This window comes from Conger conger, chromosome 13 (assembly GCF_963514075.1).
Source record: "Conger conger chromosome 13, fConCon1.1, whole genome shotgun sequence".
In the NCBI taxonomy this organism is placed as follows: Eukaryota; Metazoa; Chordata; class Actinopteri; order Anguilliformes; family Congridae; genus Conger; species Conger conger.
This window is the reverse complement of record NC_083772.1, coordinates 48,132,437-48,159,102: the sequence shown is the minus strand read 5'-3', so window position 1 is coordinate 48,159,102 and position 26,666 is coordinate 48,132,437. Positions and strand designations below refer to the sequence as shown.

Genomic DNA, 26,666 nt, shown 5'->3' with positions numbered 1-26,666 from the left:
GTGGGACAATCACAAAGGCAAAGGGGTCAAGAGGAGGAGAAACCACGTGGGACTGGCTGGTCTTGCGTTGCCCTGTCCTCCTTTGAGAGTTGTTTCCGTGCGTAGAGCTCTTTACATGTTTCGAGCGTGCTCGAAAGGGGAGCATCACAGTTGAACAACTCTGCACAGAGGACGTAATTCTGATACGAGACGTGAAAGCTACCCACATTAATCATGGTGAGCAAGACGGACGACATCCCGGCAACAGTGCCGACTGGTAAAACATCCGATCACACCGAGGAAGGTGAGCCGCTGGACAGCAAAGACACCATAAAGGAATCGCTGAAAGATCTGTGCGCCTGTGGTATGTAACTACAATGCAAATCTAAAGATATGTGATGGTACAAACACGGTCTAGTGTTGCACAAGTTAGCCATTTATTCTGATACACATAAAACAGTTATGCATTTGATCCGTGTTTCTTGTTATCCAACGTTATGCCTTAACTATTAGCATATTACCGATTGTAAGTAGCTCTCTGGCCCACTAAGGTTTATAGCTATGTGTTTCAAATGAAGCGAATTTCTCTGGCATGACAAGGTTTTCCTGATGACCGAGATTTGTCTTTGAACATATAACGTTATCTAGCTAGCTAGCTAGCCCTGACACGAGTACATGGCATGGATTTTTCCTCTTCGTTCGCCAGCGTGCCAAGAATGAATTAGCTAGCCAGCAGGTTTTACTGGCGAATCACTGAATTATGCCTCTCTAAAGAAAGGCACATCTCTATCTGTTTGGCTAACTTGCATAAACGGCGAATGTTCCTCAATTTCGCAATTTTCGGTTTGATAATACGATACCTTGTTAGTTAACATTCAAGTCCGATCAGTGTAGGCGCTATTAGTCATAGTGAACATGGTTATTCGTCCTTGGTTAGCTGTGCAAAATCCGCATAACTTTAGTTTGTTTGTTTGCTTGGTTGTTCTTTACTATGCAGCTACCTAGCTAATAATATCATTCGGCTGCGAATCCGAATAAATAAGCAGGAAGGTTTGAAGAATAAGGCCCGAGTTCCTGAGGTTGCATAAGGGTTTAAATGGAGGCCGAGTATTTTGCGGTTGCAGCATGACAGTTGAGGTTATTGTAATGTTTTCGCCGGAACATGTCTCAGCAGGCAGCTGCACACTGACACACATGTGCTTGAACTGCACGCGTGAACGAATGAACTGAAGGTCACCTTCAGTGGAACAGCACAATTCAACGAGCAACGGGGAACAAACATTTTGTGTTCTGTTTAATAAGCGAAATCAGCGATATCTAACCGACAGTTTCGGTGTAATGCGATATTCTGCTTATAGTAGGAATGTTCACTGGATGTTTTCAGAGGCACGAATGTAACGGTGTCATTTTCGGTACGCTGATTACAGTCCCGGCTCCCCCTCTGAATTTGAACCTGAGTGGTTGTACATTCGTTGACCAGGAAGCGGAAGTTGGTTCTGTTAGTCATGATGCATGTATCGTGAGGGAAGGTTATACTCGCGAAACAACTTCGGTAAGTGTCATTTGCCAAAGTTAACTACAAGTGAGCTACTGCCGAGGTAATTTTGCGTTCCAGTATGGCATACATTGTATGGCAACATGTTTTCAGTCACGTTTAGTTTTGCGGTTTGCATGGCAAACTATCTGCCACTTATTCTTGGACCAAAAGTGAAGTTATACAACTCCAGTAACGTTACACACAACATGGCTAAGTTCTACCAGTCCATTTCTGCCGATAGAGGACTTTGACTTCAACTGTCAATGGCGGTTTAGGTCTTGTGCCGCGGTCATGAGAAACCTTTCCTTCAGCGACAGGCTATGCAGCTCATTATTTAGTGTAACTTTTGTCTGTCTTGCACACGTCCTATTTATTGACGACAGCTTGAGGAGGGCTGGTTTTGGCAGATTGCTGACAATTGTGCTTCGATGTTATCAAGTTCTCTTTTGTGCACGCCAAGATTCCCATGAGTATGAGGCAGCTGCAACGTCAGTTGCTAACTGCACGTTTCATATATGTTTTAGAAACCCGTAGGCATTGGAAAGTAAAGCTGCAATCATTTGCATGTAATCCGATTTGTAGTCATTTTATGTGGCAAAAATCTACAAAACGTTTTTGTATCGTAATCTACCGAGTTGCTGGAAATGGCCGCCTGCGACGCAGAAAAATAGCCTGGCCGCATTTGATTAGTTTGGGATAAGGTGTTCTGGTGCGGTTTATCAATACATACTGCGCTCCGCTGGACGTGTAGCTTCTGGTAAATACACGCTTGCGCTGGACGTGTAGCTTCTGGTCCGGTGGCTGTTAAAGTCGGTGTTTCTAATAAAATGGGAGCATCCGGTGTTTGTTACTCGGTTATGACCTTCAGTTTGATAAATATGGGCGACTGGGTGTTTCGGGTAGCTTATTGGTTTTCTGAAATAACGTTTTCAATTCCCTCTTTTATTGATCACGTTTTGGGTAATTTTACAATAGATACCATTTATATTTATAAAGCCATTTTACATCCTGTCACTGGGGCCAAGACGTCTGTCAGAAAGGGTTTCTTTGTCAAATGTTGTAATCCCAGTAAGGGTGGTGCTTATAAAAATATGTCTAGGAAGCAGCAACAGACTCCGACAGTCGCCCCTTCTCTACCTTACAAAACCGCTGAGATGTCGTGGACCAGGCCTGCTTTCAGGTTGGGTAAGGCGCATAAATAGTTTCCTTGGCGCAGCTAGAATCAGATGCCCGTGGAAGGTGTGCCGCAGGTGACAACCAGGAGATGCTGCCGACTGTCGTATTTTGGGATTTGACATGGAATTGTTTGGCATACAGGGGCTGTGTGCAAGAGCCCTTTCTGCTGGTTTTACCCTGATGACGTCATCTTAGTGACCTCCCACATGGGGACCGTGCTGGTAAGGGGGGAGGGGGGTCACATTCTCATGAGATTTAAGGGCAAGGTATCTCAATGCATTGCACCAGATCTTCTCTATAACAGCTGCTAGTTCAGGTTCTGTTGTGAATTTGCTGTGTAGTTTACCTTGGATGTGGATTTAACCTTTACCTTAAAATCCCTCATTCCCTCTGCAAAGCTGTGCTAGACTGTGAATGATTAATCTCCCGTTCGAGGAAATAATTTGGCTGAATTATTTTGTTCATCCGTGTCCGTGTCTGTCAGATCTAAACTAAAATAAGCATTTCTGATGTGTACCATATATAAAATCTTTTCTTTCTTTTTTTCTTTTTTTAAATCTATAAATCAAAAAGATTAAGCTTATTTTTCCTTGCTCCGAGCACTACCCGCCCCGTGCACTACCCGTATAGCTACAGCGCTCCTCATAGCCCGTACGGCTACACTGCTCCTCATAGCCCGTACGGCTACAGCGCTACAGCACTACACCGCTCCTCATAGCCCGTATGGCTACAGCGCTACAGCACTACAGCGCTCCTCATAGCCCGTACGGCTACAGCGCTACAGCACTACACCGCTCCTCATAGCCCGTACGGCTACAGCGCTACAGCACTACACCGCTCCTCATAGCCCGTATGGCTACAGCGCTACAGCACTACACCGCTCCTCATAGCCCGTACGGCTACAGCGCTACAGCACTACACCGCTCCTCATAGCCCGTACGGCTACAGCGCTACAGCACTACACCGCTCCTCATAGCCCGTACGGCTACAGCGCTACAGCACTACACCGCTCCTCATAGCCCGTACGGCTACAGCGCTACAGCACTACACCGCTCCTCATAGCCCGTACGGCTACAGCGCTACAGCACTACACCGCTCCTCATAGCCCGTACGGCTACAGCGCTACAGCACTACACCGCTCCTCATAGCCCTTATGGCTACAGCGCTACACCGCTCCTCATAGCCCGTACGGCTACAGCGCTACAGCACTACACCGCTCCTCATAGCCCGTACGGCTACAGCGCTACAGCACTACACCGCTCCTCATAGCCCGTACGGCTACAGCGCTACAGCACTACACCGCTCCTCATAGCCCGTACGGCTACAGCGCTACAGCACTACACCGCTCCTCATAGCCCGTACGGCTACAGCGCTACAGCACTACACCGCTCCTCATAGCCCGTACGGCTACAGCGCTACAGCACTACACCGCTCCTCATAGCCCGTACGGCTACAGCGCTACAGCACTACACCGCTCCTCATAGCCCGTACGGCTACAGCGCTACAGCACTACACCGCTCCTCATAGCCCGTACGGCTACAGCGCTACAGCACTACACCGCTCCTCATAGCCCGTATGGCTACAGCGCTACAGCACTACAGCGCTCCTCATAGCCCGTACGGCTACAGCGCTACACCGCTCCTCATAGCCTGTACCGCTACAGCGCTACACCACTACACCGCTCCTCATAGCCCGTACCGCTACACCACTCCTCATAGCCCGTACGGCTACAGCGCTACAGCACTACACCGCTCCTCATAGCCCGTACGGCTACAGCGCTACACCGCTCCTCATAGCCTGTACCGCTACAGCGCTACACCGCTCCTCATAGCCTATACCGCTACACCACTCCTCATAGCCCGTACGGCTACAGCACTACACCGCTCCTCATAGCCCGTACGGCTACAGCGCTACACCACTCCTCATAGCCCGTACGGCTACAGCGCTACACCACTCCTCATAGCCCGTACGGCTACAGCGCTACACCACTCCTCATAGCCCGTACGCGATGCGGTTGCCTCTTATACTCGCTGCCTCGCTGATGAGTAGTGTCGGGTAGTTTGGTTACTCTGTAACTGCATCAGGAGAACCGTGTTGGGAGATGTTTGGGAGATGTTAATTTGTCCGATCCCTGCTGCCCTTTGACTCTGAGTGAATTCCCCAGCTGGTCTTGGCATGGCATTTTCCTGGGTTTAGTGGCACATTTTTAGGTAAATTTGCGCATGTCCCAGCTGCACCCCACTGATCACTCCTGCTGGGTGTGGGTCTGTCCCCTCTCTCCGCTGCTTTGACCTTGGGTAATCTCTTCCTGCTCCTTACGAGCCTCTGCCTCTGAACTGCGACCCAGATTCCTGTCGATTGAACTTCCATCTGATCCCAATCCGGCAGGATATGTAACGGTGCACTGTAACGGTCTGGCTGTCCTCCCAAATATACAATGCAGCCCGTAAGTATTTGGACAGTGCTACAATTTAGCTCTGTACTCCACACATTAGATTTGAAATCAATACACAACAGAATGGATATGAGGTTCAAGTACAGACTACCACCATTCATTGTAGGAATTGCATCCCTTTTCATACATTGTTCCTTCATTGTTGGGGTCAAAATGTAATTGGACAGTTGGTTTGTCTGATGTTTTTCAGTCGTGAGGTGAATCTATTTGCTTCCTTAGTGCTGGTATAAGAATGCTTTCATCATCTAGTTTTGATTTTAGGCTTTTGATTGGAGTCTGATTGCCTGCAGACCAGAGTTGTGCCAATGACAGTCAATTACGAGGCTGAGAAATAAGAAGGAAGCGGACAGAGCCATGAACCAAACTACATCTTCTGGTGGAGCCTCTGTAGGTCTGTTTAAGTCTCTGGAGAGTAATCTCTGACGCGCGCATGCCTGCCTCCTGCTGGGCGTTTCTCAGCTGTCGGACGGTAGTGATGACTGAGCTCTCTCTTTCTTCTTGATGTTCCAAACAGTTGGTAAGCCTGTTGTTTGGCCTATGTCTCTACCTGTTTTTTTTGTGTTTTTTTTTTTTTTCCTTATTTATCATAATTTCCCCCTTAATTGTCATTGGCACAACACTGGTCCTCGTGTTGACAAATGCCAATAACTGATTCAAAAGGCTTTCTTATACCTGCATTGAGAAAGCAGTTTGGTACATCTGACTAATCCGAAACAGCTGGACGGCAGAAACAACTGTCCAATTACCTTTGGTACCCTAAAATGTATGAACTGTGTATACAGTGGTGTGAAAAAGTGTTTGCCCTCTTCCTGATTTCTTTTCTTTTTTTATTTTTATTAATTTTTTTATTTTTTGCATGTTTGTCACACTGAAATGTTTCAGATCATCCAACAAATTTAAATACAACACAACACAAGTAAACACAAAATGCAGTTTTTAAATGAAGGTTTTTATTATTAAGGGAGAAAAAAAATCCAAACCTACATGGCCCTGTGTGAAAAAGTGATTGCCCCCTAAACCTAATAACTGGTTGGGCCACCCTTAGCAGCAACAACTGCAATCAAGCGTTTGCGATAACTTGCAATGAGTCTCTTACAGCACTGGAGGAATTTTGGCCCACTCATCTTTGCAGAATTGTTGTAATTCAGCTACATTGGAGGGTTTTCGAGCATGAACCGCCTTTTTAAGGTCATGCCACAGCATCTCAATAGAATTCAGGTCAGGACTTTGACTAGGCCACTCCAAAGTCTTCATTTTGTTTTTCAGCCATTCAGAGGTGGACTTGCTGGTGTGTTTTGGATCATTGTCCTGCTGCAGAACCCAAGTTCGTTTCAGCTTGAGGTCACGAACAGATGGCCAGACATTCTCCTTCAGGATTTTTTGGTAGACCGCAGAATTCATGGTTCCACTTATCACAGCTTGTGTTGTCTTTGACTAATATGTGGTGACTAATATTTAAATTTGTTTGTTGATCTGAAACATTTAAGTGTGACAAACATGCAAAAAAAAAAAATTAAATAAATAAATAAATAAATAAATAAGGAAGGGGGCAAACACTTTTTCACACCACTGTATATGGATGTAAATACCCTCAAATTAAAGGTGGCAGTTGGTACTTATCCTCATATTCATGGTTTCATTTCAAAACCACTGTGCTGGAGCACAGAGCCCGAAGAACGGAAATTATACAAATACTTACGGACTGCGCTGTAGCACAGTGCTGTAACAGCCTGGCGGAAGCCCCATTGTGTGTGAGCCTGAAAGTGCCAGGTCACCATGACAATCAGGGCAGAGTGTGCGACTAGTCCTGTGCATGGCAGCTCTTGGGCTGTGTGTTTTACATTAACCCAACTGCAGGGGGGCGAAGGGCAGGTGTTCTGGCCTCAGGTCATCAGTCCTCCAGACAGGCTCCTTTTAAGGCAGACCGAGATTACACGTTTAATCCGCACTGTGAACAGGGGGGCAGCTGTGACATCTGTTCTGCTGAAAACGTGAATCCAGTTTTGTTTCTATATGCAGTCCTGTTCCTGTGCAGTTTATGCACCCCCCCCCCCCCCGTCTCTGTCGTCTCTGCCCCACATTGCCACATCATCACCAGGTCTGCTGTTCAAGACCGTCTGCTTCTGGCTCTCACTATGGCCAGGTCTGGTTTGAATGGTGCTCTCTTCACTCGCTGCTCACAGCTCTGCAGTCAGTGGAGATGAAGGTGCTCACAGCTCTGCAGTCAGTGGAGATGAAGGCCGCATAATTCATAACTTTTCTTCTCAAGGCTTCCACCCCCCTGACACCCCCCTGTCCTTGAGAGTGTGTAAATGAGCCAGGAGGGTCCTTATGAAAACACACAGGTCTGCTGTGACCCTGGGCCTGGTGGCTTCTGGGTAATTTGATTTCTGTCAGGGGTAGAGCTTCATATTTGATGCCTGTGTTAACTGCTTCTACTGTGTGTCATGTGCCATGGGCTATGTAGCTGCGTATAGAAGCATTAATTATGGAATTTGTAGTCTGGTGCGTGTGAGTTAGCAAGTAAGTGTTAAGAGCTTGTGGGGCACTGTGTGTATTTGAGTGCCATATAAATGGTTTGAAGAGCATTGAAAAGTTCTAGCACTTTTTTTGATTGTTGATATAATTCATGAATAATTCAGGTTATATCATGATTCAGAGTGTCGACAAAGTTTTGCTGTATTACTGTAAGAATGTGAAGAAAATTAGCACATGGAGAGACATTGGATGAAGAAAAAATAAAACCAGATGTACTTTATTTTGATTTTACATTGAAAATGGGATCTGAATGACCTACACTGGAGCCAACCGCAGTGGTGCTAGTGAGCACAGTCTCTCAGCACGACCAGGAAATGAGCCACAACGCAGAAATAACCCTGCTCCTCCCCCCCCAGGGCACAGTGCGGACACCACAGTTATGAACGGCGATGGCGTGCACGACCACACCGAGGAGTCGAAGCCAGAGGGGGGCGGGGACCCCGAGCAGGGGGAGGACTCCAGTGAACAGGAGGTGATCGTGATCCAGGACACTGGCTTCACCGTCAAGATCCAGGCCCCGGGAACTGAGCCCTTTGACCTGCAGGTACGGCTGGGGGTCATGAGGGCTGTGTTGTGGGCGTTATGGAGGAGGGGTGTGCTGTGGGCGTTATGGAGGAGGGGTGTGCTGTGGGCGTTATGGAGGAGGGGTGTGCTGTGGGCGTTATGGAGGAGGGCGGTGGGCGTTATGGAGGAGGGGTGTGCTGTGGGCGTTATGGAGGAGGGCTGTGGGCATTATGGAGCTGGGCTGTGGGCGTTATGGAGGAGGGCTGTGCTGTGGGCGTTATGGAGGAGGGCTGTGGGCATTATGGAGCTGGGCTGTGGGCGTTATGGAGGAGGGGTGTGATTTGGGGGCTGGGTTATGGGGATCCGTTTGTGAATCTAGAGAATGCCCCCCCCCCCCCCCCCCCCAGGTGTCCCCCCAGGAGATGGTGCAGGAGATCCACCAGGTGCTGATGGACAGAGAGGACACCTGCCACCGCACCTGCTTCTCCCTGCAGCTGGACGGCAACGTCCTGGACAACTTCGCTGAGCTCAAGTCCATCGAGGGTCTACAGGAGGGCTCCCTGCTCCGTGTCGTGGAAGGTAGAACCCCCCTTCCCCAAAAACAACAACCCACACTGTGTCTGTGTCTGTGTGTAATATGTGTTGTCTGTGTGTAATATGTGTTGTCTGTGTGTAATATGTGTTGTCTGTGTGTAATGTGTTGTCTGTGTGTAATGTGTTGTCTGTGTGTAATGTGTTGTCTGTGTGTAATGTGTTGTCTGTGTGTAATATGTGTCTGTGTGTAATATTGTGTAATATGTGTCTGTGTGTAATATGTGGTGTCTGTGTCTGTCTCTGATATGTGTTGTCTGTGTGTAATATGTGTTGTCTGTGTCTGTGTGTAATATGTGTTGTCTGTGTCTGTGTGTAATATGTGGTGTCTGTGTCTGTGTAATATGTGTTGTCTTTTCTGTAGAACCGTATACCGTGCGCGAGGCTCGGATTCACGTTCGGCACATCAGAGACCTGCTGAAGAGTCTGGACCCGTCAGACGCCTATAACGGTGTGGACTGCAACTCGCTGTCATTCCTGAGCCTGTTCACTGACGGGGACCTGGGCGGTGAGTGAGGGGGGTGGGGGGGATCACAGGGGGTGCAATGGTGTCAGTGCCGTGATTGGGTGGGAGGGTAAAATGGGCGGAGTGTGCTGAGTGACCCTGCCCCCCACCCTCCAGAGAGCGGGAAGCGGAAGAAGGGTAGCGAGCTGGAGCAGATCGACTGCACCCCCCCCGAACACATCCTGCCCGGCAGCAAGGACCGCCCCCTCGCCCCCCTGCAGCCACTCAACCGCGACTGGAAGGTGAGCCCGTGTCCACGCCACCGCTAATCCGGCCCAGAGACTTTCAGCCCAGGAGGTGTGATTGGCTGTGGCGTTGCCCAGGGAGACGGGTGACAAGCAGGGTCGTTCGCTGGAGTATGGCTGGGCGATATGGCCCAAATTTGTGATTTACACTCACTGAGCACTTTATTGCCTGTACACCTACTTCATGCCATACACAGTACATTGCTTTTTTTCCCTCCGGATTTCAGCAGAAGATGCTTTAATAGGAACACATGGCTGAGGGCTAACTTCCCTTCAGTTAAGTGGAGTCATTCAGTGCAGTTATCCACCCAAGTAATGCTGCTTTGCGAAACAGGGAGATCGTCACTTTCACTTTTCACTTTCACTGGGCCAGCTGGCAAAATAAGTTAATTCTTCAGGAGATTTGATAGACTATGTGCCAAATACATTTCTCATTATTTGCATGTTTTAAATTTATCACAATCTGAGTGGTGTAGTTTGGAGGGACGTGGGGCAGTTAAGAGGGAGCCTGCTTATTGGCTGCTGTAGCTGGCTGAAGCGTTGCTGTGGTAACGCGTGTGTTTGTGTGGGGCGTTCTGGGACAGCCGCTGCAGTGCCTGAAGGTCCTGACCATGAGCGGGTGGAACCCTCCCCCTGGAAACAGGAAGATGCACGGTGACCTAATGTACTTGTACCTGGTCACTGTGGAGGAGAGGCACATCAGCGTGACTGCCTCCACCCGTGGATTCTACCTCAACCAGTGAGTGCCCTGACCTTTCATCCCTGCAGGTCTACTGGCAGTGAGTAGACCTTCCATGGATGCAACTGTGCATGTAGACCTGCTCCATAGTAACATTCACAGGTCTGTCTCCCTTCCACTGGACAACTACAATGTTATTCTGTTGTCTCAGTGTCATCAGTCAGGAGTGTTAAGCAGCATCAGAAGGGCTCTGTTACTCTGCACTGCTCATGCAGTGTGCTGGCTGTATTTCAGGTCCACCACCTACACGTTTAACCCCAAGCCTGCGAGTCCCAGCTTCCTGAGCCACTCATTGGTGGAGCTGCTGAGCCAGATTAGTCCTGCCTTCAAGAAGAACTTCACCACCCTGCAACGGAAAAGGCACGTACCCTCATTCCTGAGCTTGTACATCAAACGCTTCCTACATTGTGCCCAGAGCCACCACAATAACCTACATTTACAGTGTGGACATATTACCATGTTGTATTGGGTGGTTTGGTTTGTGTTCCCTCCAAAAGAAAAATGCTTTTCGGTTCCCCCAAAACGGGGGTCAGCAGCAGTGCAATGTAATGATCAGGCTGCAATTCCTGCTGTTGGAAACTTCAGCAAGGCACTTAATTACAATAGTTTTAGATTACAGTTTAACATGCGATTCATTTATACATTAATCTGTGTAGGTCACTGTGGATACGGGCATTTGATACTGTGGAAATGTAGACGTCACAGATTGCTGCTGGTTTTGGGGCAGGTGTTCTCTCCTCTCACCAGAAGGGTTGTGCCCCCTGTAGGGTCCAGCGACACCCCTTTGAGAGGATAGCCACACCCTTTCAGGTGTACAGCTGGACGGCTCCTCAGGTGGACCATGCCATGGACTGTGTGAGGGCCGAGGACGCCTACACCTCCCGGCTGGGCTACGAGGAGCACATACCTGGACAGGTGAGGGTGCACCAGATGCTGTGTGCGTGTGGCTGTGACCTGTCGGGGGGCTGGATGTTGAGTCAAATATCCAAATCCGGCAGTTTCAACCACTCATGTTTCATCTTTGGCACTCTGAGCCGAACGCAGGTGCATCAAGAGTTTGAACTTCTCTTAACTAATTTTGGTAATTATTATAAAACATATAAATGATCAGTTAAAACAAAAAATGTGTTAATAGGCAGAGCAACCTGTTGGCTGAACCTTTATCAAAATGTACAAAACTCACAACAAAATTTAAAATGAAGAGATCTATTGAGTTACAACAAGTATTCAATGTCTAATCTAAAGACCAAGGTTCAACTACCTTTAACAGTGAATGTGACCAACATGGACAAGTTGCACAAAGGAATTAATGGAATTACCCGTGCCCTTGGTATTTGTGTTGGTTATCATGGTGTTTGTTCCTGTGCCATTTTTGTAACCATGCCTGTGTGTGTGTGTGTGTGACCCCCTGGGGTTTTGTTTCTGACCGATATTTGTGTGTAGACGAGGGACTGGAACGAGGAGCTTCAGACGACGCGAGAGCTGGCCCGAAAGAACCTTCCTGAGCGCCTGCTGAGAGAGAGGGCCATTTTCAAGGTGAAGCCAGTGGCTTTTTAAGTGGCTTCCTCTCTTCTCTCCCTCTCTTCCTCTCTTCTCTCCCTCTCTTCATTCCCTCTCTTGCAGCCAGAGTTCTCTTCACTCCCTCTCTTGCAGCAGTTTTTTTTTTTTCTGTTAATGTTCATTCGTTCTGCTTTTTCTGACAATGGGCCTGTTTTTTTATTATTATTATTTTTTGTGTACTGCCAGGGCCCACTTCTGGCAATATTGCACCAGCAGACCCACGTTTTGCCCTAACCCTTGTTTTGTGGATACTTGCAGGTAATCTGCTGCAGAGTATTCCAGGAGCAAATCTTCCCTTTTCATCCTTCATCCCCCTCTCCTTCCCCTGCTCTTTTCTCTCCCCCTCCAGGTGCACAGTGACTTTGCTGCGGCAGCCACTCGGGGGGCGATGGCAGTGATTGACGGGAACGTCATGGCGATCAACCCGGGGGAGGACACGCGCATGCAGATGTTCATCTGGAACAACATCTTCTTCAGCCTGGGGTTCGATGTGCGAGACCACTACCGCGAGCTGGGTGGGGATGCTGCGGCCCACGCCGCGCCCACCAACGACCTGAACGGCGTGCGGGCCTACGGCGCGGTGGACGTGGAAGGGCTGTACACGCTGGGCACGGTGGTGGTGGATTACCGCGGATACCGCGTGACGGCACAGTCGATCATCCCGGGCATCCTGGAGCGCGAGCAGGAGCAGAGCGTGGTCTACGGCTCCATCGACTTCGGCAAAACGGTGGTGTCGCACGGCCGCTACCTGGAGCTGCTGGAGAAGACCAGCCGGCCGCTGAAAGTGCAGCGACACAACGTGCTCAATGAGAAGGACCAGTCTGTGGAGCTCTGCTCCTCCGTCGAGTGCAAGGGCATTATGGGTAACGACGGGCGCCACTACATCCTGGACCTGCTGCGCACCTTCCCGCCTGACCTGAACTTCCTGCCTGTGGAGGAGGAGGAGCTGTCACCCGAGAGTCAACGGCACGGCTTCCCCCGCCCGCATCGGCACCGTCTGGCCTGCCTGCGCCAGGAGCTGATAGAGGCCTTCGTAGAGCACAGGTGTGCGCTCGCACATGCACACGCTTCTCACACCACCACCGCACCACCACCGCACCACCACCGCACCACCACCGCACCACCACCATCGCACCACCATCACACCACCATCACACCACCACCATCACACCACCACCGCACCACCATCGCACCACCATCACCATCACACCATTATCACCACCACCATCACAATCACCACCACCATCACACACACTCCATCATGATCACACCACCATCACACACACTCCACACACCGCATGCTTTTATCCAAAGCGATGTACAAGAAGTGCATACCGAAGGTCATTAGAACAACCGCGGAACAGGCCGGATGACAATTCACAAAGAATCAGTTGTCTGAAGCCATGAACATCAAGTCTGGTACATATTATAAATGGTCTACAAGTAATCAAATTGTAGATGAAACTAGAGGGCTAAAAGACTGAGACTGGTGATACACAAGTGATATTAGATTAGGGCACTTCCGCAGAGGATGAAGGTTACAACTTCTAAACCTATAAAAGTCCTCAGGCTGTGGCAGAAAATGGGCAGTTACTGAGCAGATCTTATAGGAATGGGTCGTTCCGCCCCTAGGGAGCTAGGGTTGAGACTCTCCAGTGGCCGGATGTGCAAGTTGCCCTGCAGGAGCGGAGCTGAGTGGTCAAGCTGTTGTGTAGGACTGAATTATGTCCCGTACGAACCTTGATTCTGATCCTGGCAGCAACTGGTAGCCCGTGGAGTGACTTCTGCACGGGCGTGACATGTAAACTTGATGTCCTGATGTTGTACAGAAGGAATCATCAGGACTGATATTTGACTTGCTCTTTGAGCTGGTCGTCCAGGACCACCCCAAGGTCCTTGGCAGATCAGGAGGCAGCCACTGTAGTACCATTACCAGCAATTGAGTTCTTGTGAGGGATGAAGAACAGCTCCGTCTTCAGCTTGAGCTTTAGGTGATGCCTAGCCATCCACAGTGAGATGTTGGCCAGGCAGACGGTTAATCTCATTACCTCCGTGGCAGAGGGAGGGAAAGGTATCATCAGCATAACTGTGACGTGAAGCCCATGTGAAGCAATTGCTAGTACAGATCCCTGTGGGGACGAGAAGGGGATGAGGTGCCGGGACGGTTCTCTTTGCATTGAAGTGCCCTGTCATGCTGAATGAGCTCTTCTCTGGTTCCATGCTTCTGTGTTGCAGGTACCTGCTCTTCATGAAGATGGCCGCATTGCAGCTGATGCAGCACAAAGCCAATAAAGAGAGCAAGGCTGAGCCAGAGTTAGCCCTGCCAGCGAGCGGTGCAGACTCCACCACGCCAGAGAGCAAACCAGCACCGACTGTTGCTGACGGCGGTCCCGTGTCGACTGTTGCTGACGGCGGTCCCGTGTCGACTGTTGCTGACGGCGGTCCCGTGTCGACTGTTGCTGACGGCGGTCCCGTGTCGACTGTTGCTGACGGCGGTCCCGTGTCGACTGTTGCTGACGGCGGTCCCGTGTCGACTGTTGCTGACGGCGGTCCCGTGTCGACTGTTGCTGACGGCGGTCCCGTGTCGACTGTTGCTGACGGCGGTCCCGTGTCGACTGTTGCTGACGGCGGTCCCGTGTCGACTGTTGCTGACAGCGGTCCCGAATCGCCCCAGTCTGAAGCCTCCTCACCTGCTGCTGTTACTGTGGCAACCACAAATGGCTCTCTTCTGCCAGCTGCCACAACTCTGCTGCCAAACGGGGAGTGTGACAGCCCTCTGGAGGGTAAGGAGGCAGAGGAACATATCCCGGGTCTAGCCCAGGCCAAAGAGCTGGAGAGTATCCCGGGTCTAGCCCAGGCCAAAGAGCTGGAGAGTATCCCGGGTCTAGCCCAGGCCAAAGAGCTGGCCCAATCCTTAGCAGCAGGCGACGGCTCTGGTATCGGTACGTCCTACAAGCACCAGAGAAAGAGGGAGACCAGGACAAGGGGTCACAATGATGCTGGAGAGATGCTCATTTTCCTTTTTTTGGTCTTAAACATAGCGGAGTGTTGCTGATATGATAAAAAAGAAAAGATATATCCCAGTGTTGGGTGCACTGTCCCAAGATGAGCAGTCTGTAACTGTGTATAGACTATTTCCCAAAGAAAAAAAGGATTTGCTGGTTCATCATCATTGCGTAGATGCCTAGGTGAGACTGCAGTGTGGCATTGCTCAAAGGGGGTAAATCTCCACCGCAGTGTGTCCCTGACTCCTCCGCTCCAGCCAGCATGACCTGCGTCTCCTTTCCACCCCACCCCTTGATATTCACCTCCTTTAATCTACCATGTTCAGTCGTGGTGATCTTTAACCCCCCCCCCCCCCCATACTGATCCATATGGTGTTCCAGGGTTCTGCTTTGAGCAACTGAATGAGTGTTATGTGGCCATGTGATTTGAAGAGGAACAGGGTGATTGCAGTAGAAATTGGGTTGTAACTGAATGAAGGAGTGATAGGGTCATGTGATGCCTGTCTCTGAGTGATGTCTTCTGTGGAGTTCAGATCCCAACAATGGGAAAACTGGGCTTTAGGGTGTTGCGGTGATTGTGTTTGGTTGTGGGGGTGAGTCTTGCCTGGCTGCTATAGGTTTGCTCTGTGTTGCCTGGCTGCTGTGGGTGTGGTCTGTGTTGGTGGTGTTTTAGGTGTGGTCTGTCGTTGTGGCGGTGCTGTGGGTGTAGTCTGTAGTGGTGGCTTTGCTGTGGGTGTGGTCTGTAGTAGTGATGGTGTTTTGGACGGTTCTTGCTGTGACCCCTCCCTCTCCCACCCTCTGTAGATCCACGCAGCAGAGAGGTGGTTCTGAATGCCTGCAGGGCCGTGGGATCCATCAGCCTCAGCTCCTTTGACATCCGCTTCAACCCTGACATCTTCTCCCCAGGTACGTGTCTGTGTTACCGTTTGCATGGCTGTGCCTGTTGCTGTGTAGTGTGCGTGCGTGTGTTTTTACATGGCTGTGTGTACTGTGTGCGTGTGCGTGTGCTTGCGCGTGCGTGTGTGTGTGCATACATGTGTTTTTCAATGGCTGTGTGTACTGTGTGCATGCGTGTTTTTAAGTGGCTCTGTGTGCGTGTTTTTAAGTGGCTCTGTGCATGTGTGCGTGTGTTTACATGGCTGTGTGTGCCTGTTTGCGCGTTTGCATGGCTGTGTGCGTGACTATGTACACTCATGACGTCAGAGGTAGTGATGTGGGCGTGAAGTCCGGGCAGGACACCGACTGTAGGTTCAAACGATGTGGCATATTTATTTACACTCCCATCTGACACATGCAGAATTCAGACACTTCAGTACAGCAAGAGGAACCTGGCAGTAACCTCAGGTTAGATTGAGAGTGATGATGTGGCCTGGCTCACCCAGGCATTCATAAATGAATTGGTGTGGGGCATGGGGTAGGCATGGAAGTCACCACGTTCAGCCCCCTGAAGCCATTGCAAAAGTACAAGGATCCATTGGGTTTGGGACCAGGGGCTGCAGGACCAGGGCTGCTTCATCTGCTCAACAATGGCCAGGCCTCCAGTATTCCATCGGGTCAAATGTTCACCATGTCCCGGGGGGGGGTCTGAATTGTGATATTCTATCAAGGCAGCCTGTCTTGTCAGGGGAGGGAAGGCCTCTCAAACTAGGTTAATGACTTTTCAACAACACGCACTGACAGATAGTTTAGGGCCACTGTCAGGTGGAATTTGTTTAGAGAGTTAGGTTAGTTAACACTAGAACTCCCTCACCTGGTTAGCACTCACAAAGGTGTGTGGGGTGGTTACAGCTCCAGTGCTGCGCCTCCTCCAGGCCTCCTCCAGGTCCTGATTAGTGCCATGATGGCTCCGATCCTCTCCTGCGTGGTGGTACTGTGCTTGGCCACACCGTGGTGTGTTGAGGTTATTTATCCCACATCTCCCAGGCCAGATCCAACGGTCCTCAGGCTGCCAAACATACAGGGTCTGGAAAGGGCTGAAGCTAATGAAAGGGCTGAAGCTAATGAAAGCTTGAGGTGCCTCCCTGTGGAGAAGAGAACGGCTGTTTCCAGTTTTAGCCAGGTGCAGTGGTGTCTGATGCACCGCAGGTCACAAGCTCATGACCTTGGAGAAGAAAGGAGTGCCTTCGTCGGTTCGAATTTTCTTTGGGAGACCCACCCGGCCAGTAGTACCAGCTACCATCCTATAGCCTTGGATGTGGCAGTGGAGATGTAGATCTAGAGTAGTGTAGAACCACCAGCATGTACTGGTGGCCTGATGGTGGCAGATGTCTCACTTGGTCCATTCTGAGGCGTTCAAATGGGGTCTCTGATGGGGAGAGGAATGAGAGGGGCAGGGGGTGGTTTTACCAGTGAGGTCTGCTGTGAAGTTGCACAGGAGGCACAAAAGTATTGTCTGTCGTCTTCTCGCACCCTGGCCGTGTGATCCAGGCGAGGGTGTATTTCTGGCCTAGATGTGCTCAAAGAAGGTGGAAATGTGCCAGGGCCAACACCTGCCTCAAAAGAGCGGGTCACACCCAACAGCTGTTCACCTTCTCCATTCCACTGGAGGAGGTGACATCGTAGATGGTGGCGGTGGCGGGAGGCAGACTGTAGGTTCAGCCAGTGTGGTGGAGGTCGTTAATCTCCCATCTGACACATACAGGAGGCAGTGGGGTAACTTGGAGGAAGTCTCGGGGGCGACTTGAGCTTCACCAGTCAAGGGATTCTCTTTTCATGGTGCGCTTTTAACTGGACCCGGCCATTACTGCCCCGCTGGGTCTGTTTTTAGAAAAACACAAACCGAAGGGGTTAGATTGGCTTAGGTTTCGGAGCCCTGCTGGCAGGAGCATGTGTATGTGTATGTGTCTGCGCGTGTGTCTGCGTGTGTGTACGTGTCTGCACGTGTATCTGTCTGCACGTGTATCTGTGTGTACGTGTGTACGTGTGTACGTGTGTACGTGTGTACGTGTGTACGTGTGTACGTGTGTACGTGTGTACGTGTGTACGTGTGTACGTGTGTGTCCGTCCGTCCGTGCGTGCTAGACTCTGACCTCGCTGTGCTGTCCCAGGTGTGCGTTTTCCTGACGACAGCGCTGAAGACATCCTGAAACAGAAGCAGCTGCTGAAGGATGCTGCTGCTTTCCTGGTGTCCTGTCAGATCCCCTCGCTGGTGAGACTCCGCCTGCTGCTCTCTATGCCCTGCCCACTGCCTGTATATGCCCCTCCCATTTCCTGTCTATGCCCCGCCCACCACTGAGAGCTGCTATCCCCTGTCCTGTATGCTCTCCAACCTGAACTGTTTGAATCAAATATACTTTTCTGGTTAGATCTGCTTTCGGATGACATGCGTACCAGACTAAATGTATGTCTGTGTGTGTGCGCAGGTGAAAGACTGCCTGGATCACAGTTCTCTGCCCATGGATGGAGCCACTCTGACTGAAGCTCTTCACCAGCACGGCATCAACGTGCGTTACCTTGGCAATGTGCTGGAGTTTGTTGACAAGACCCCAGCCAGAGCCCAGCTCGACCACCTCTACGTGAGTGAAGCGTGGACCTTTCTCTTTTCTCAGTTTCTCGTGAAGAAATCCAGCAATGCAGTTACTCCTTTTGTTTGTCATTTTAAAGTTGAAAGCATTAAAAATGAGGGATTTGAAGAAAGACTTTTTTTTTTTTTTGTGAATGAGTTCTTTACACCTTTCAGATTCAATGTTCTAATTTCTTTCATCTTTTTCTTGTAGAAAATTGGAATCAGCGAATTAATCACCAGATGTGCCAAACACATCTTTAAAACATACCTCCAGGTGAGTCCTTCTCGCATAAGCATTGTTGTGTAAGCATGAAGCTATTGGCTGTAGCTGCTGCACAGCAGAGGACAAGGTTGGTGAAGAGTGAATTCTGGGAGACTGCATGCATTCGGTGAAGCAGTGGATTCTGGGAGGCTGAGTGTGGGGAAGCGGTGGATTGTGGGAGACTGAGTGCGTGTGGTTGCAGGGGGTGGAGCTGTCTGCGCTGTCGGCGGCTGTGAGCCACTTCCTCAACTGCTTCCTGAGCTCGTTTGCGGACGCAGTGGCGCACCTGCCGGCCGATGAGCTGCTGTCCCGCCGGAAGAACCGGCGCCGCCGAAACCGAGTCCCAGGGGGTGGAGACAACACGGCCTGGGCCAGCCTCACGCCCAGCGAGCTGTGGAGAAACATCGCCTCCGAAGCACAGAGCTACTACCACTACAGCCTGAGCTGGTACTGCACACGCACACGCGCACGCACACGCACACGCACACGCACACGCACACACACGCGCACACACACGCGCGCGCGCACACACACACACACACACACACACAGAGCTACTACCACTACAGCCTGAGCTGGTACTGCAGACGCACGCACACGCACACGCACACGCACACAGAGCTACTACCACTACAGCCTGAGCTGGTACTGCAGACGCACGCACACGCACACGCACACGCACACGCACACGCACACAGAGCTACTACCACTACAGCCTGAGCTGGTACTGCAGACGCACACGCACACGCACACACACGCGCACACACACACGCACACGCACACGCACACACACGCGCACACGCACACGCGCACACACACACACACGCACACGCACACACACGCGCACACACACGCACACAGAGCTACTACCACTACAGCCTGAGCTGGTACTGTGCACACGCGCACGCACGCACCCACACAAAGCCTTGCTCACACTTTGCTCATACAAAAGCTGTATCCTGACATTGTTGACTCATAACCCTGTTTTTGTGTGTGTGTGTGTGTGTGTGTGTGTGTGTGTGTGTGTGTGTGTGTGTGTGTGTGTGTGTGTGTGTGTGTGTGTGTGTGTGTGTGTGTGTGTGTGTGTGTGTGTGTGTGTGTGTGTGTAGTGAGAGTGTGGACCAAGCGGTGGAGAGCTATGCCCTTCAGAAGATCACCCTGCTCAGAGAAATCTCTCTCAAGACTGGCATCCAGGTAACCGCACCCTCCACTTCCTGTTGCCCCTCCCCCTGCCAACTTTGCCCCCCTGAGTGACAGGCCTGTGTCCCGCCCCTCAGATCCTCATTAAAGAGTATAACATGGACAGCCGGCACAAGCCTGCCTTCACTGAAGAGGACATTCTCAACATCTTCCCCGTCGTCAAACACGTCAACCCCAAAGCCTCCGATGCCTTCCACTTCTTCCAGAGCGGCCAGGCCAAAGTCCAGCAAGGTACCGTCATGTGCGGATGCGCGCCACGTTGTGCCCGCAGAGCGCCCTGCAGACGCCTGGCAGCTGACCGCTCGCGTGTGCGTGTGTTTTCCGCAGGCTTCCTAAAGGAGGGCTGTGAGCTGATCAGTGAGGCGCTGAATCTCTTCAACAACGTTTACGGAGCCATGCATGTGGAGATCTGTGCCTGCCTGCGTCTGCTAGCCCGACTCAACTACATCATGGGAGATCATCAGGAGGTGTGTATATATACACACACATGCAAGCAAGCATGCACACACACACACACACACACACACACATTGCCCCTGGTTTGATGAGTAGAATGGCTCATTTTTAGCTTTTGTGTGTGTTTTGCAGGCTCTCAGTAACCAACAGAAGGCCGTGCTGATGAGCGAGAGAGTTCTGGGTATTGAACATCCAAACACCATCCAAGAATACGTGAGTCTGTGCACCACCTCACTTCCTGCGTCTCGTCATTCGGCCTGACAGGAAGTAGTGACTGTTGTCCCCGTCCCCTCTTCCTGTCCGCAGATGAACCTGGCGCTGTACTGCTTTGCTAACGGGCAGCTGTCCACGGCCCTGAGGCTGCTCTACCGCGCACGATACCTCATGCTGCTCGCGTGTGGGGAGGACCACCCAGAGATGGCGCTGTTGGATGTACGTGAGTCCGCCGGGCGTGTCTGCTTCCTGTTTAACACAAACCTGATTCCACCTGGTTTCTCTTTCACAACCTACTGAGCATAGAAGAGCTGTCCGATTCGTAGCTTCAACCTCTTTATGGATGGAAGCCGTTGGCTTTAATTCAGTGGTGCTATGACCCTGGTTGAGTGGTGTGAAAAGGTGCCGTTGTCTCCCTCTTGTGGTCACCCAGAGCAACATCGGCCTGGTGCTTCATGGTGTGATGGAGTATGACCTGTCCCTGCGCTTCCTGGAGAATGCCTTGACTATCAACTCCAAATACCATGGCCCTCGCTCCCTGAAAGTGGCTCTCAGGTGAGGCTGCAGCAGTGGGGTGCCTGGGGGGAGGTTTGGGTTAGGTGGAGATGGGCTTCCTTTACCCCCCAGTTGGGCAAACGGGAGAGGCTTCACGCACAGTGCAGCATAGCAGGTTTGGGGGTAGCCTATGCAATAGTGCCTGAGATGGTGTTTCCCTGGGGAACAGTTTTTCGGGCATGCAGCAGCGCTGATGGGGCCTTTCTGTTCTCTGCAGTCACCACCTGGTGGCGCGAGTGTACGAGAGCAAGGCTGAGTTTCGCTCCGCTCTGCAGCACGAGAAGGAGGGATATACCATCTACAAGAACCAGGTGAGCCCTGCACCGTCCCCCCTGTTCATCAGCCTCTCGCTTTCTCTCTCTCCCTTTCCTCCTTCTCTCACCTGCTGACCTCTGACCTCTTGCTCTTTTAGCGCAGAACATATAATGCGGAAGCGTTTAAGTAAGGACACCTAGTTTGCATGTTTGAACACAATGATTTCCCACATTGCTGGGACTCTCCTGGTGTCACAGGTACCATTAGGCTGAAGGTATGACAGGTAGGCTGACGGTATCATGGGTAGGCTGAAGGTGTCACAGGTAGCGTTAGGCTGAAGGTACCACAGGTAGCATTAGGCTGACCTCTGACCCCTGGCTGCAGGTGGGGGAGGGGCATGAGAAGACGAAGGAGAGTTCAGAGTACCTGAAGCACCTGACCCAGCAGGCCGTGGCTCTGCAGAGGACCATGAACGAGATCTACAAGAACGGCTCCAACGCCAGCATCATGCCCCTTAAAGTACTGTACCCTGGCCTCCTCCATCTGCCTTCCTGTGTTTCTTTTACAACAGATTTAGCATTTAGCAGATGCTTTAAAGCTGGGTAGAATGTCTGTTTCTGTGTACTTGCATGGTTGGCTCGGTCTGTGTGTTTGTTATAGGGAGGTAAAGCAGATGTATCGGGAATCCTGATTTCAGAGCATTAGAAAGTCATGCTCTGCATTTTTAGATCGCCAAGATGGGCGAAAACCCAGCTTTCCATATCATAGTGAAGCAATTTCCACAATTGGACCATCCTAATGCCACCAACAGTGTTTCAGTGTTAAGTGTTCGTTTATCGTCCCAACTCCTGATTTACGAATAGGATACATTCTATGTAATTAGTGGCCTGTCGATGGACTGCAACCGATGTCAAGCACACCCAAAAAACACCCATGGGTGCAAATGTGTTTGTACGTTCCTTGAGACTGGACATCCCAGGATAGATAGTCATCATTGTTGTTGTATTTGGTACACAAATCTGACTGTACACTCCTAAGTATGGGAAAAAAAAAAAAAAGAAAAAAAAAATTCAAGCCAGAAAAACCCCCCAAAAAAATAAAGCTGCATAGCGATAACTTGCAGATGATCTGTAGCCTTTTAGTGTTTTGATTTAATGCAGAAGGCTTTAGTGCTTAATTTGCTTATATGAAGTTGTGATCTCTGATGAATTGCGCTAGTGTAGCACTTAGCAGACAAAGCAGGAGACAGTCCTCCCCTGGAGCAATGCAGGGTTAACGGCCTTGGTGTGGTGTATATACATCCTGGTCTGACAGTGGCGGGGTATGGGGGGGTGTGTATCTGACAGTGGCGGGGTATGAGGGGGTGTGTATCTGACAATGGGGGGGTGTGTATCTGACAGTGGCGGGGTATGAGGGGTGTGTATCTGACTGCTTTCTCTGCAGTTCACAGCTCCTAGCATGGCCAGTGTCCTGGAGCAGCTCAACATCATCAACGGCATAATCTTCATCCCGCTCAGGTGAGAGCACCCCCTGGGGGCGACATGGGGGGCGACATGGCTCAGGCAGTAAGAGCAGTCGTCTGGCAGTCGGAGGGTTGCCGGTTCAATCCCCCGCCCAGGCTGTGTCCCCGAACAAGACTCCTAACCCCCAAATGCTCCTGACGAGCTGGTTGGTGCCCCACATGGTGGCCAATCGCCGTTGGTGTGTGTGAGTGTGTCTATGAATGGGTGAATGACAAGCATCAATTGTACAGCGCTATATAAATGCCAACCATTTATGTGTGCAGTACACCCGCTGTCTGTGCTGCAGTAACATGTAACATCTGCCTCTACAGCCAGAAGGACCTGGAGACGCTGAAGGCAGAGGTTCAGAGACGGCAGCAGCTGCAGGAGTCTGAGAAGGGCATGGAGCAGTTGGACGACAGTCAGCTGGAGTTGGACGACAAACTTCCTGTGGATGATTAACAGAGCGCCCCTCTGGCTGGAAGGCCAAGGAGCCCTGCTCTCGAGACTGTGGACTTGCGCTATGTTTTAAAAGATTTTTTGGATGTGGGGGGGAGGGTCTGGTCAGAAAAGGAAATCTATTGGCAGAGCTGATAAAAGCAGGGGTCGAATGAAAAAATAATAATGATAATAATAATACTGAAAGTAATAATGATAAGTTTGTACATGTGCAATCATCGCGAGTTTGAAGAAGCTGATTTTCGCCTGATTTTCGAGGTGGAGGAGGCGGGGGAAGGGTGGTGAACACCGATACTAATGCTAATGCTGCACCTGCTCTTAGCCCCGCCCCTTAGCCCCGCCTCCTTTCCCACAACCTGCGGAGAGCTTCCCCCTAGTGTGCCTCTGCTTGCACTGCACACTGCTCTCCCACAACTCAGGTGATTTCTACTGTGCCGCAGGGGAGAGAAGTGAATATTAAAACTCAAGACCACACTTCCCAAACTCCAGCAGTTACCCCCACCCCCCTGCGTATAGCCAGCTGTCAGGACTGCGGTGCCATTGGCCAGATTTACACACATTTATGAGGTTTTGTGAAATGCAATGTGGCTTTTTTTTAAGCTGGGGGAAGCCATTGCCAGTAGATTATTTATCAATGAATCGAAGAAAAGTCTATTTTACGTAAATCAAAGTCCATGGGAAATATGTATATCTGTATGTCCGGGGTTAGCAGTGTGCTCTTGTGATGCAGATGGAAGTGCAGATTTGACATGTTAAATTCACACTAAGACCAGAGTAGGTCCGCCCTGTGTGTGTGTGTGTGTGTGTGTGTGTGTGCGTGCGTGCATGCATGCGTGTGTGCGTGCACAGGGACCTGAAAGAAAGAGTAGAGGATGCTGTTGCTGTCAAATATATTTTTATACACGGAATATTATCTGTGGAATGGTTATTTGGCTAATGCAAGTTGATTGTTGTTTTTGGCAGCCTGATTGTAGATTTGCTGCTGTTCAATCTGACCCAAGAGGAATCCCTTTGGCCAGGAGGAATAATTCGAGCCAGACAGTCTGTTGCAGGGTTAACGCTTCTTTTGTGTTCGGGTCTGCAGTCTGTGAGTTCTATGACTTCATAATGTCTCGGCAGCATTTTGTTTGTGTGTCTTTTGACCGACTGGAGCAGCATCCAAAGGATGTGGTGGGGGGGAGGGGCTGTACCTGTAATGAACCAAAAAGGGGAGTAGTTATGTGCGATCACATGACAGTCTGCTCACACCACACTGTGCTGGGGGAGACGGGTGGCGGGTGTTAAAGCTACAGTATGTGTATCCCAACTTCTTACTGTTGGTGATGGAAGATTTCTGTGAGTGTGTGGAATGAACAGGCCTTCATAGCAGGACCTGGAGCCTGTGTATGTGTTGGGAAGCAGAATGTCGTTTCAGTTGAATGGTAAACTGGCACTGCTTCACTGTGTTTAAGTGCTGTCCAGGTTTCTCTGGCTTTGCCAAACAGCTGGGCTGCTGTGTGACGCTGCTGTGTGACCCCCATCTGTTTCCCTGTGCGCTCCTTTTGCAGTACCGTTAACCTCCACCGAGCTTTGCTACAGAGACTGCATTAAATTCAGGATTTACAAAAGTGACTAAATGGAGGATGAACATTTTCTATCCTGCTGATGACACATTGATGCATATCTCCAATGCCAGAATGCTGGTATTTTTCTGTGTGATCCTGATCCTATCTGAAGAATTTCAGATGAGTGTGAGATGGAGCAGGCTTGGTTTTAATAAAGAGAGATAAGATGGTTTGTGTTATGGGCTTCAGTTATGGGCAGTATGACATGAAACGAAACTCTCTGAGTTAAGTATTTGCCCTCTTTACACGTAGATAAGCAAGGCTCATGGGCAATTCTGGTGCTTAAACTTAGTTCATTAAAACCTCCACCTGGAGCTGTATTCTGATCGTGCTATAATATTCCATGCCATACATTTACTATAATATCTTTCACAGTACAGTGGAGTGCATGGGGAGCCAGATGTCTGTTGCTGTTAAGATGTTGAGTACCGTCTTGCTTTGCTCTCGGTAAAAAAACCACATGATACTTTATCCCAATGAAACAACATAATCTTACCCGTTAGTATTGGTAGAATTAACATTTTTACAGTAACATGGTCTAGGTGTATCAAACACTTGTACATATAAGACCTACGATATGGAGCCTTTTGTAACGTAAATTGATCAAACCCCTGTAGTACATGATTTTCTGTGCAGAGAGCTTTCCAAAATGTGAAAAATTGAATGTTCTTTGATCAAATGCAGTGTATATCTCAAGTGAAATGTTACTAAACTTAAACCTCTTTTTCACCACTTGAATTGTTTTCATGTGATTTAAAAAGGGGGAAATTGAGAACCTATTTGAAGTTTGAAAACATAAGGATTTGGTATGAATATTGAATGTATGTGTGCATTGTAAGAATGCTCCTGGATATATTTGGATGATATTTCATAGACTTGCAGGCCTGTTTGGGTTTACAAAAACAAACAAAAAAAACAAAAAATTGCCTTCTAATATGGTTTGGGGCTGTATTGGGTGACCTCTGATCAGTACTGCAGTATCATAAGCAGGCCTGTGTGTATTTTGCCCGTACTGTGTGTGTGTCCTGCTTGGCTAAGTTGAGCCGGTGTCCCATTGATGGCTGTTCTGAAACGTATGCTTCTTTCATCTCCGCGTGCACTGCTGCATTCAGAACTCCCACCCAATCTGTGTTCGTCCACGGCGCACGTATCCGCTTTCACCGTCCTGGTTTCTTCCTGTGCTGTCCGCGCCCAGGTCTGCTCTGGCCCACCCAGCGAACCCTGACCACACCCCAACTCCGTCCAGCTCATCCTGGCCACGCCCAGGTCGTGACCCTGCACTCTGGATGAAGTGGTGGCTGGCTGCAGAAGCTGGGGCTGCTCAGTCGTGCCTCCTGCGCTGTGAAACGCACACTGGTCCATGCTCTTGCCCATCTCTGAGGACATTCTCCCGCGCGTTGTGTGCGTCCTCGCTGTGTGGTGTCTGTCCCTCTCCACAAATAATCCCTCCTTTTTTCCTTTTTGGTCTGAGTATGCTTTTGTATTAAAATAAAGAAAACTAGTGAACTATTTGTTTGGATTTGCTGTTGAATCATCTGCAACTACATTCATTTAATACTGTGTGCGCCAGCAGTCTGTTTAAATGTGAAAAGTAGCATGCAGTGTATTGTGTTGCCGTCAACTCCAGTGCAGGTGAGAGAGATGTTCTGTACCAGGTGATTCTGAAGAATTTGGAAATCAAAAATAACATTGTCAACAAAATAATTACAAACACCTAATTACAAACTTTCAACTGCTCCGTATCCAGGGCCACGTTCAGTGCCTGGCTTTCAGTCCTATTAGTATTTGGGCTACACACCCACCAAACGGGAGCAAACACAG

At 50.0% G+C, this 26,666-nt stretch overlaps 1 protein-coding gene across 4 annotated transcripts; it reads left to right on the top strand.

Moving 5' to 3' along the window:
- cluha (clustered mitochondria (cluA/CLU1) homolog a) lies at window positions 1-26,354 on the top strand. Of its 4 annotated transcripts, none has more exons than XM_061216755.1 (26): window positions 1-283; window positions 8,042-8,229; window positions 8,597-8,768; window positions 9,145-9,288; window positions 9,403-9,527; window positions 10,115-10,269; window positions 10,504-10,629; window positions 11,037-11,184; window positions 11,713-11,805; window positions 12,179-12,873; window positions 14,065-14,771; window positions 15,639-15,740; window positions 17,882-17,982; window positions 18,197-18,349; window positions 18,551-18,613; window positions 18,804-19,048; window positions 19,711-19,795; window positions 19,879-20,032; window positions 20,129-20,268; window positions 20,390-20,470; window positions 20,564-20,689; window positions 20,904-21,025; window positions 21,243-21,336; window positions 21,665-21,799; window positions 22,724-22,797; window positions 23,115-26,354. In XM_061216755.1, the coding sequence occupies exons 1-26, from the start codon at window positions 214-216 to the stop codon at window positions 23,242-23,244; spliced, it is 4,428 nt and encodes a 1,475-aa protein (XP_061072739.1). In that variant the 5' UTR covers window positions 1-213; the 3' UTR covers window positions 23,245-26,354. The 4 variants fall into 4 exon arrangements, with proteins under 4 accessions (XP_061072739.1, XP_061072741.1, XP_061072738.1 ...); XM_061216757.1 differs by having other exon boundaries at window positions 2-343; window positions 14,065-14,612; XM_061216754.1 differs by having other exon boundaries at window positions 2-343.
- The last annotated feature ends 312 nt before the right edge of the window (window positions 26,355-26,666 follow it).

Coding starts and splice junctions, on each gene's coding strand:
- cluha (XM_061216754.1), top strand. CDS start 214: ATGGTGAGCAAGACGGACGACATCCCGGCAACAGTGCCGACTGGTAAA. Junction 10,270..10,503: donor CGTGGATTCTACCTCAACCA/GTGAGTGCCCTG, acceptor GCTGTATTTCAG/GTCCACCACCTACACGTTTA. Junction 20,471..20,563: donor CAAACACCATCCAAGAATAC/GTGAGTCTGTGC, acceptor TCCTGTCCGCAG/ATGAACCTGGCGCTGTACTG.